This window comes from Micromys minutus (genome assembly GCF_963924665.1).
Source record: "Micromys minutus genome assembly, chromosome: 1".
In the NCBI taxonomy this organism is placed as follows: Eukaryota; Metazoa; Chordata; class Mammalia; order Rodentia; family Muridae; genus Micromys; species Micromys minutus.
In genome coordinates, this window is record NC_137969.1 from 217654461 (window position 1) to 217666509 (window position 12049).

At 42.3% G+C, this 12049-nt stretch overlaps 1 protein-coding gene across 1 annotated transcript in view; it reads right to left on the reverse strand.

The window, feature by feature from the left end:
* The window catches only part of RTN1 (reticulon 1), a 205745-nt gene extending 203385 nt beyond the window's left edge, over window positions 1-2360 (reverse strand). The window contains exon 1 of the mRNA XM_080922846.1: window positions 2001-2360. Coding sequence (XP_080778972.1) covers window positions 2001-2238 — 238 coding nt within the window. The 5' untranslated portion in view covers window positions 2239-2360. The remainder of the gene's footprint in view (window positions 1-2000) is intronic.
* Between the last annotated feature and the right edge of the window lie 9689 nt (window positions 2361-12049).

Below are 12049 nucleotides of genomic sequence, written 5' to 3' on the forward strand. Positions count from 1 at the left end.
CCTAAATTGTCTGGCAATATCTTCATAATAAGGATGCTAAATGTGGAAGATGCTTTTTCGTCTAGCACCAGGACTTTGCATCTGTGTAACTCATAGAGTAGACTTGTAAATGTTTTCACCATTTAAAAAAAATGATCACAGTTGTATTAATCTGCTTGATTTAATCATTCCACAATATACACTATCAAAACATTATATTGTATAATGTGTTTGTCTGTATTTCTACATCCATTTGAAGCATTTTAGTGCATGTAACCAAACACAAAACTTATTTTTCTTACTCACTTGCCTAATGGAAGGTAGGTCAATCTTATAAACAAAGAATTTACTGTGAGTATAGCAGATAAGGGTTATGGATTGTGAGCCACCCTCAGCAAAGAAGTCTACAGGTACAACAGCTTTAGGTATCATTTATGTTTCGCTCTTACAGTTACCCGTTTTCATTTCTGTTCATTTGGACGCAAGGAGTTGTAAGAGCGACCAGGAAACTATTATTTGGTTTAAATTCTATAACCAATTGGATTTATATTTAAATTAATATACAACAAATGGGGTTGTCAACCTTTGAGTCTTTTTACATTTAGGTCTTCCCTTTCGCCCTCCCCCTCCCTGCCCCAACATCCTCTTTCCCCTCCTCCTCCTGTTCTGCCCTTCCTTCTTTCGCTTGTTTCTTTGTATTTCTTGGTCCCTACTTTTTCTTCCCATTATTCAATCCATTCTCCAAATCTCCTTCCCTGGTTTAAATCGTGTTTGTTCTAGAGCAGAGTTTAGACAATCCGGGGCACTCCATATAACCCTCGAGAAGGGGTGACTTAAGAAAGGGGTTTCCTAAATCAGCTGCCAGGAACACACACACACACCAGTCCCAGCCTCGTCCCCTCCTCCAGGAACACCCACTACCCAGGCCTCACACTACATTACCAAAACTACACAACTCCCACTCCAGACAGCAGAGCCTCTCAGACAGCAGCACAACACACCACCCCCTACAGTATTTCTTCTGAAAACAGCGATAACCAGGCAGCCACCCCTCCCCGTGGTTCCTGTCTGTCTCTAGCTTCCAACAGCCAGGACAAGCCATGGCCCTAGGGTTGATTCCACCAGGCAAGAATTTGGAGCGAAGGGCAAGTCAGGGGGGAAGAGAGGCCTAGCCATTGGCAGTTTTTCAAACGCAAAGGCGAGTTCAGGCTGTTGGGTAAACGGCCTGGACCACTAGCCACAACCCCAGCACCCCAATTCTACAGCTAGGACCTTCACATTTTAGGGGTTTCAAGTTTCAATACTCTCTGATAGATTCAGGTAAAGAGCAGGTAGGAAATAAAGAAGGAAGGCTACAACTCCCAACCTTCCTAACAATGCCGTCCCTCCGTCCCTCCGGAACTAAGCTTAGGACTCATGGGGGTTTGTTTTCTGCGCGGGAGAAAGAGCCGGGCTGGAGGAAAACTGGAAAAGAGTAGGGTGTGGTGGTTCCTTGAGGGAAGAGGATGGGAAAATTAAAGTCTGCGGTACTCCGCTGCCCTAAACCCAGCGGGAAGGTCCTGAGGCGGTGGGCCCACCCACTGCTCAGTTGTCTACGTCGTGGAGGTCGCTGCGTGCAAACACGCCCCAGAAAACCATCACAACCTGTCACTCCCTCCCTGCTGCCCTGAGGCTGCTGACAAGAAGGAAAAACTTGTTCCGGGGTGCAGCAGAAGCCAGGCTTGCCAAGGAGGACAATGTCTGAGCCTGAAACAAGAGTAATAATGAAATAACTGGACCAACAGCCTTCTTCATAGCCTCTGGCAGCACCCTGCTTTTTTCCACCAGTCCGCTAATATTTACAGACGTCCGAGGCGAACCCCTGCTGGGGTTGGTGCCTGAGGTAGACAGGCCAAGAAGACGCAGAGAAAAGCTGTGGACTAGGGGACCCACAAAAAAAAAAAGAAAGAAAAGAAAAAAGAAAAAAGAAAAAAACATGGTCCCGGCCTCTATTTGTGGGGTCGCGGTGCGGGCGGGCTTACCTGTGGATGCAGTTTCCATGGCGACGGGAGGCGACCGGGCGGGGCCGGAGCTCAGTTCCCGCGACACTACCCCAGCTCCTGCGCCCGACCCCCATGCGGGCTCCCCATCCTGCTGCGCTGGCCTAGCCCCAATCGGCGGCGCCGCTTTACCTTCCCCCTCCCCCCGGTCCCCGAACCACTGGGACCCGGGGCTAGCAGGAGACAGCGGCTCATCTTGCAGATCCGGCGGTGCGGCCATGGCTGGCTGTGCCCCAGGCTGGGCGACTGTGGCTTGGCAAGGCCGGGGTGCGGTGGCTAGGGACGCGGACGCTCCCTGCTGCTGTCCCTACGGGGACTCCGGGCTCCAGGAGGCTGCAGAGTCTCCGCGCCACCGTCGCTGCTTTTGCTGCAACTCGAGCCGAGCCGTAGCTGCTGTTCTGGGCGCTTGGGCTCCTCCTTCTCCCCCTCCTCTTCCTCCCGGGCCCCAGGGCGGCTGCCGCCTGCGCTCCTCCCCTGCTCCAGAGGCAGCTCGCTGTGCCTGCGCTGCTTCGCTGCGCTGCTTCGCTACTCCCAAGCCTGTTATTACGCAGGTGAAAATGGCCTGCTTGGTCGAGTCCTCCCTAATGCACGTCAGCCCCGGGCCTGCTGATGGCAGGCTCTGATTAAGGGATGTGCCAAACCCATTTGATTTTAGCCTTTATCTGGGGAAGAAGACACAGAGAGGACCAGCAGGTACCGGCTGCAGCTTCACTAAACAAGAAGTTAAAACCAGACTGAAATCCCGGTACTCTAGGACAGCGAGCAAGACTAGTGAATCTCAGAACAACCGGTCTGGGGATTAACTGCAGAAAGGACACTAGCCTGAGCCGTAAACCTAGTGATCAGCAACCTGGAGGTTAAATCTTTCATCCTCAAGTTTCTAGAACTGGTCCAAATAAACAACATTAACAACAAAACAGAGTACAGGAATGGGCTCTCGGATGGAGGCTTTCCAGACCTGTCCCAAGTAGCATTGAAAGCAAACAGGATACTACCAGGCACACACACACACACACACACACACACACACAGAGGTGTCGCTCTTTGGAAACATTAAGCCGAACACCATATAAATGACAGGCTGTCTTGGGCATTCTGTTTTATTTGAGAAGTGGACATCCACAGAAATTTCTTGCTCCCCCCACCCCTCCCCCCTTACTGTGCTCTCTGATATAATGGAAAATACTTACTGAAGGGTGAAGGTGACTCACCTACATGTGCTATTCCCATATTTAGACCCATCTTTTCAAACAAGCCGTCTTACTGGTTCCTGAGCTGGAAAATGATGTGTCTTTAAGTCTTGACTTAAGTCTAACATCAGGGTGAAAGAGTTATCTGTAAGTCCTACAGGGGGTGGAGGGGCATCTGTGCTGTTGTATGCAGAGAGGCTGTGTAGGGTTCTTAGCTACCATTTGCATATTAGGAGCATCACAACCATCTGTAAATTCAAAGGCCAGAGTCATCAACATTTGGTGCTCTTAAATATTATGAAAATAGAAAATTCTTTATTCGGTGTAATTTTTTGTTCTTTTAGTACAACATTGTCCAAAAGATAGCAATAAATTGGAGGAAAATGTATGTGATCTTATGGTTACCAAAATTTTTAATATTGATGTATTAAATTAATTCCTGAATCCATTGAGACAGCTTAGTGCTTAAGAGTGATTGCTGCTTTTCCAGGGGACCGGAATTTGGTTCTCATCACTCACATCTGACAGCTCACACTTGCCTGCAACTCCAGTTCACACACACACACACACACACACACACACATACACACACACACACACACACACCACCTTTGAAAAAATTTATTTCTATGGAATATGTTCATTATTGTGATGATGACATCACAGCTGTATGCATGTGACAAAAATCATCATCTGTGTGTGTGTGATTCATGTGTGTCAGTAACATGCCAAGAACACTGGAGCTCAGATAATACATTTACGTAGCTATTAAGGAGTACTGACTGAATTTGAGGCACTGTGATGAGGGAGACAGATACTCTGTTTCTCTGAGAAACACTAAAGAATCACATCACTGGAAAACTTAACTAACTTTAAACCTCTTTGTATCCTTATGGTTAAGTAGACATGGGGATATGACTCTAGATGGCTCTGACCCATTTCATCAGCTACCAATCAATACTCTCATTGGAGAATATGTAGAGAAAATAGACAGGTAAGTCTATATTTTATTCATTATAGGAAACAGACAATTTCACTTTGATAGATTATTCTGAAAAGGAATATGGTGTGCTGATGGTGTGTCTCAGTAGTAAAGAACTGAGCTAGGATGTGTGAGGCTCTGGGATTGGCCCCCAGTGTGACAGAGACAGCAAGACAGAAACAGAACAAATTGGATTGTTTAAAGGGTGTGCCTCACGCCTCAATCGAGTGATCTTCACAATCGTCTGTACTCACAGGCTCAACGTGTGAGGTTATGTGAGCTGTGTATGGGGAAAGGAACATTCAGGTTTACGTGTGATGGAAGAAGATTCGTGTTGCTGTCATGTTACCTGTACATCCCTCTGATCTTATGAAATTTCTGCCTTGAGGATTTATGGACAGAACATGCATGTAGCTGATGATAGGTTTCCAGGACTAACATAGTTACTACAAGTTACAAGTTGTTCAAGTGCTTTTGAGAGAAAAAAATAGAGCCTAAGCATTTGAGGCGTTCCCGGATTTTAAGATGCTTCAGAAGAGTTGAGTCTTTGGCTCTTTTTGGTGTTCTCCTTCTTGTTCTTGTGTGTTGCTGTTTGTTTTATGTCCAAAAATGGGAATCTCATGAGGAACATTTAGCTTTATATATTAACTTTAACCAAGCATGGGGACATATGGGGAATATGGAGACATATGGGGGAAAATGTCACAGCCTTACCCAACCTAATGTCTCTGCATCCTGGTTTCTTTGACCACAGACTAGAGATTTAAAAGTACTTCCACACAGGGTTGAGGGCCAATTCCATAGCTGTATATTTTCAAGATGCTAATAGCACATATGAAATTATTTCTGAGAAATTATTTTCAACACTATGGTCATAATTTCAGATAGTTTTTTCAGCAAATTGGGTGAAGCAAGTTCAGAGACTGTTGGAATCATGATGTCGAATGACTATGCTCTACCTTAGGTTTTGTTTGGCTTGAGGTTTGGAGACTTGATTGATTGTTTTCATCGTGAGATTGATCCCAGGGCTTTTCATATGCTTGAGAAGTTTACCATCACCAAGCTATATGTACAGAATAATTTCTGTATTCCAAAGATCAAGCTCAATTAAAAAATAAGTTTCAAAGGTTCTTATAGGTAGTTAGGTCACACACACACACATACACACACACATACACACATACATACACACACATACATACATACACACATACATACATACACATATACATACACATACATACATACACATATACATACATACATACACACATACATACATACATACACATATACATACACACACATACATGCACACACACATACACACACACATACACACACCAACATGGAATAACTTGTTTCAGAAGTAGACAACAGGATCCACTGGTTAATATGTGATGAACACTTGGAGTGCTGTGTAGAGAAAGTACTATGGGCCATATTCATATTCTATAGGAGAGAGGTTCTAGACAAACTTACCACAGCTACAGCTAAGCATGGGAAGGCAGTGGTGGCCATGTGTTTCCTTCTGTCTTTATGCTCACATCAGAATCGCCCATGTCACAGGCCACTTTAAAGCCCTCTGAGAGGAAGATGCAAAGGTGGCGTCACCCTCACTGACTTAGTGAGATGTTTGTCTCACATGAGACCAACTCTAGTGCCTCAATACATCAAAACCGTTTGCTGACTCAGGACCTAGTTTGTCTAGGTAACACCCAGATTATTTCTGCAGCACGCATTTCTGGGTAATGTAGGAGCTACTGGATGTGTTGGAAAGTATTCTCCATGTATTTCTGCAGTGAAACAGTATTTAGGTTGACGCTATAAAGATGTCCGGGAGACACGCCCAAGACTCAGCAGATTCACCAGCACTTTTGAGGCAAATACAGAGAGGAGTAGCTGCTGGTGTATTTCATCTGTCACCCAAACGTGGATGCTTTTAGTGCGCTCCAGCAAGAATTAAACAAGGAGAGCTTATTGTTTTCCATCAAATCTAGCTTTTCTCTTAATTAGTACACTTAAGCAAAAACATCAAGTTCTTTTCACTTACAACACTTACAAAGGGGCCATCTTTGAAGTTTTGTCTTTCATTCCTTTTTCACTGGTTAATATTACTCCATCATATAGATATATCTTAATTTATAACCCACTCATCAGATAATAGATCCAGATTATTTCCATTTTTGAGTTATTACACACAGATAATGCTTCTAAGAATGTTTGTGTACACATTTTCAGTATATTTTTATTCACCCAAGTTGTAAAACAGTCTTTTGAGCAAAAATGTGAAATTGGAGGGTTTTTTTTTCATGCTCTGAAGAGAATAAAGGAATTTTGAAGGCAGGCTGAGCTTCAGAAGCAGCCAGAACACACTTAACAGAAGTGAGCTGCCTTTGGCTCAATCTTCATTCTTTATACTCATCTAGATCTCAGTTAAAATTTACACACATGCTTTTTCTTTCCAGTTTCATGAAAAATATATACTTTCTAATAGTGATTTTACTTTTTAAATTATTCGATGAGTTAGCAAATCAGGTTTACCATGAGCCTCATAGTAACTTGTTTGTTTGTTTCCATTTTATGGAGATTTAACCCACTAAGGCAAACATTTCAGTATATGATTCAGTGACTTTTAGAGTCTCCATAGAATTTTACAGCCATCACCACACGCAGTTTAAAATATTTCATCAGCCCACACAGAAACTCCGTATACATTAGCACCCATCCCCCACCCCACCTGATCCAACATCAGTCCCCAGCAACTGTCAAGTACAGACTCTGTTTCCTAGGTTCACTCATTCTGAGTGTTTCATATAAACAGGCTCAGACAACATGTGGCCCTTTGTGGCCGAAGTTTGTTTCTTTTCATAACATTTTTCGTGTTCACTCACGTGTGGCACATCCATATTTCATTTCCTTCTTCCTCTGCTTCCTCACACGCCAGTAAGAGAGCTAAGGTCATTTCCACATTGGAGTTATTACAAACATTTCTTTACAAAAAAAAAAAAAAAAAAAAAAAAAGACTCTATAGCAAAAGGAAGAAATCACACCCAGTAGGATTACATGGCAAAAATAATCAAACTCCAGACTGAAATAAATAAAATAGAAACAAAAAGAATAATACAAAACACTGGGGTAACTTTTCTTTACATAGTATGAAGCTGTGTTTCTATTTTTAATTGTGAATTCTGTACCAGCAGAGAATTGATGTGTTGGCAGGAATTTGGTACTGTCATTTCTAGGGCCCATCTTAGGGCTTTTCTATTTTGTAAATATCTGTCCTTTCTCATTGTCTAAAGGCAATCTAGAATTGTATCAGAGGTTGTCTCACTACTGAGGTTGTAACAACGAGCTGGCGGCCACTGGGGGAGCAGGAAGGAGGAGAGCAGAACTTCTGGGAAGAGAAAAGAACTATGTGCTGGAGACAAGGGAACCAGGAAACCATGTGAGATCTCAACAAGGAGTGGTCACATAGGCTGCTCCTACAGGCTGGTGGTCAGGGGAGTTTGGCAACTGAAGTTTAGGGCAGATGGGAGACACTGAGATGAGAAACTGATAAGGTGGAAGATAGTAGTCCAGTAATTGTGCCCAGAAGGCAAGTTGAAAAGAAGCAACTGTGTGTGTTAATTTGTGGAGGGGGCTGGTAGTGCAGTCACCACCCAGAGCTAAAGGCAGGGTGAGCGAAGAAATACACACAACAGATACTCAGACTACATAAAAAATCAATTTTTAAAAAAATTATAGAACTATTTGTCTTATGAACATAAAAACACATCAAAAAGATCATCTACCATGATCTGGGACTTCATCCCAGAGATGAAAGGATATAGTTCAACATATGTAAATCAATAAATTTACTCTACCACACAAACTGAATCAAAAGCAGCCCTTTAACAAAATCCAGCATCATTTATGATGAAAGTCCTTGTTAGATCAGGGAAACAAAGGACATATCTCACATGATAAAGACAGTCGACAGCAATCCCATAGCCAACATCAACTTAAATAGAGAAAAACTCAAAGCCATTCTACTAACATCATGAAGAAGACAAGGTTCCTAATTCTCCCCATACCTATTCAATATAGTACTTGAAGTCTTAGCTAGGTCAATAAGACAATAGCTAGATCAATAAGACAAATGATGGAGATCAAGAGGATCCAAATTGGAAAGGGTGAAGTCAAAGTATCTTTATTTGCAGATAATATGATAGTATACATAAGTGACCTTAAAAATTCCATCAAGAAATTCCTACAGCTAATAAACACGTTCAACAAAGTATCTAGATAAAAATTAACTCACAAAGATCAGTAGATGACTTACATTCAAATGTTAAACAGATTAAGAAAGAAATCAGGGCAACAACACCTTTCGCAATAGCCTCAATTAATATAAAATATCTTGGATAATTCTAACTAAGCAATCAAAAACGCATGTATAATAAAATTTCAAGTCATTAAAGAAAGAAATTGAGGAAGATATCAGAATATAAAAAGACCTCTTATGCTCATGGATTGGTAGGAATACTATAGTAAAAATGGCAATCTTATCAAAAGCAATCTATAGATTCAATGGAATCCTCATAAAAATTCCAACACAGTTCTTTACAGATCTTGGAAGGACAATTTTCAGCTTCATATAGAAATACAAAGAAGCAGTATAGCTAAAACAGTTCTGAATAATAAAAGAACTCCTAACATATTACTATCCCTGACTTCACATTGTATTACAGAGCTATAGTGATAAAAACAGCATGGATTGGCACAAAAACAGACATAAAATCAATGGAATCAAATTGAAGACCCAGACATGAATCCACACACCCCTGGACACATGAATTTTATGAGGCCAGAAACACATAGTGTAAAAAGGGCAGCATCTTCAACACATGCAGCCTGTCAAACTGGATGGCTTCATGTAGAGGCATCCAAGTAGATCCATACTTACTGCTCTGCAGAAAACACAACTCCAGATGGTTGGAAGACCTCAACATTAAAGCACATACTGAACCTGATATAAGAGAAAGTGGAGAATAGACTGAACAGGAGAAGAATTTCTGAACAGAACATCATTAGCACAGGCACTAAGATCAACAATTGATAAACAGCACCTCACAAAACTGAAAAACTGCATGGCAAGGACATCACCACTTGAACCATATAGAAGCCTATAGAGTTGAAAATGATTTTCACCAGCTTCAAATCTCATAGAGGACCAATATCCAAAATATATAAAGAATTCAAAAAACTAGATTTCAAGATAACAACCTAATTAAAAAACAGGGTCCAAACTTAAGCAGAGCATTATCAAAAGAGAAACACAAATGGCTGAGAAACAATTGAAATGCCCAGAATCATTAGTCATCAACAATCAGACTATCACCGGGACTATAGGTTGCACTCCACAGACTGAAGGCCCAATTCCTAAAGACAAAGTGTAGACAGCTCACTGACCATGATAAAGTCAACCTGACTACATACAGACTTCACCCTACATTGCTAGAGTCTTTGATACAGGAAGGTCCTCTCCAAGTTTTGTCCAAATCTGGTGTTTTGGTTTTGGTTTATAGCACAGCATAGTATAGCATAGAATAGCACAGCACACACAGTACACACAGCACAACATAGCACACACAGTACAGCACACACAGCACAAAATAGCAGAGCATAACATTGTGTTGTATTATTATCCCTTAGAAGCCTGTTTGTTTTCTAATAGAAAAGGAGTGGATCCAGGTGGGAGGTGTCTTAGGGTTTCTATTGCTATGAAGAAACACCATGACCGTAGCACTCTTATAAAGGAAAACATTTCATTGAGGCTGGCTTACATTTTCAGAGGTTCAGGCCATTATCATGGTGGGAAGCATGGCAGGCAGTTCTATATTTTGATCTGGAAAAGAGACATCATGGCCATGACAACTCTTACAAAGGAAAACATTAAATTGGGGCTGACTTACAGTTTAGAGGTTTAGTCTATTGTCTTTCATGACAGGAGCTATGGTGTCACTTAGGCAGACATGGTGCTGGAGAAGGAGTCAAGAGTTCTCGACCTAGATTAGCATTCAGCAGGAAGAGAGCAAGCAAGAGAGAGAGAGAGAGAGAGAGAGAGAGAGAGAGAGAGAGAGAGAGAGAGAGAGAGAGAGAGAGAGAGAGAACTGGGCCGGGCTGAAGCATGAGAAACCTCAAGGCCCAATCCCAGTGGCACACTTCCTCCAAGAAAGTCACACCTACTTAGAAGGCCTAATAGTGCCTTTAGTGACTATGAACCTATGGGGGTGGGGGTGGGTATTCAAATCACCACAGGAGGGGAGGTGGGGGAGGAATTGAAATGAGTAGAAGGAGGAGAAACTAATCAGTCTATATTATGTAAAGAGCAAATGTATTTTCAATAAAAGGGGAAAACTCATTGCTGGGCTGGAGGGATGACTCGGCGATTAAGAGCACCTGCTGACAGCAGAGAGCCTCAGTTTTGTTTCCAGTGTAGGGCAGCTTCCAGGCTGCTGTGTGTAACTCCAGCTTTGGGGGACTGGCACTCTCTTCTCGGCTCTGAGGACACCTACACACATGCTCTCACTCACACACATAAATATAAAACTAGATCATTGAAAGAAACAAACAGGATGAAAACCAAAGGAGACACTCCTGTTTAAGAACCAAGAGATTATTAAATTGAAAGACCATGTTTGATGGCAAGGTTTTGAAAGTTAAAAGGAAATTGACAAAAGAACAAGAATTGGTGGGGGGGGGGGGGCTGGAGAGATGGCTCAGCGTTTAGGAGCGCTGGCTGCTCTTCCAGAGGTCCTGAGTTCAAATCCCAGCAACCACATGGTGGCTCACAACCATCTGGAATGAGATCTGATGCCCTCTTCTGGTGTGTCTGAGGACAGTGACAGTGTACTCACATATAATAAGTAAATAAATTAAATATTTTTTTAAAAAAAGAATGAAAAGAATAGAAAATAGCTATTTGAAACTGATCAATACCTGGACACACTGCTGGGTCTTCATGACCAACACGGTGATGGAGAATCAAGGACATTCTAGACAAATCCCTGTTGATCCAGGGTCAAGGGACTTACGTCATGTTGAACTACCACAGTCTGTAGCCAAGGAAGTTCTTGAATTTCACATCTTCTTAATATCAAATAATAATCATAAAAGTGTTCTTTTGATACCTCCCATCACTACACTTAAAAACACTCCCTACACATTGCCAAAAATACACCAGCCCATTAGTAGTATGTGAAGATTGCAATCTCTCCACATTCCAAACACTGCATTTTATTTTAAAACTGCAACCACTTCAATGGGGATAAAGTAGTCATAGTTGATCTTGATAGTCAACCTAATAGATTTTAGTATCATTGTGGAAAGAAAGCTCTGGCGTGTCTGCAGGTGATACATTCAATGGGCTAGATCTTGGAATGTGTGAGGAGAAAAGTGAGCAGGGATTGCATGAATTCATCTCTACCTCCTGACTGTGGACACATGTGAGCAGTCACCCGTGCCCTGCTGCCACATCCTCCCTGCCATGATGGGCAGTAACCCTTGGAACAGTAAGTCAGAACAGAGCTTCCTTCCTTACATTGCTCACATCAATATTTCAGCACAGTGATGAGACAAACAGTAAAAACAGAACTCTATCATATTGTGGGTCTGACTTGCCTTTCCCTCTATCATATTGTGGGTCTGACTTGCCTTTCCCTCTATCATATTGTGGGTCTGACTTGCCTTTCCCTCTATCATACTGTGGGTCTGACTTTATTGTGGGTCTGACTTGCCTTTCCCTCTATCATATTGTGGATTTGACTTGCCTTCCCTCTATCATAATGTGGGTCTGACTTGCCTTTCCCTCTATC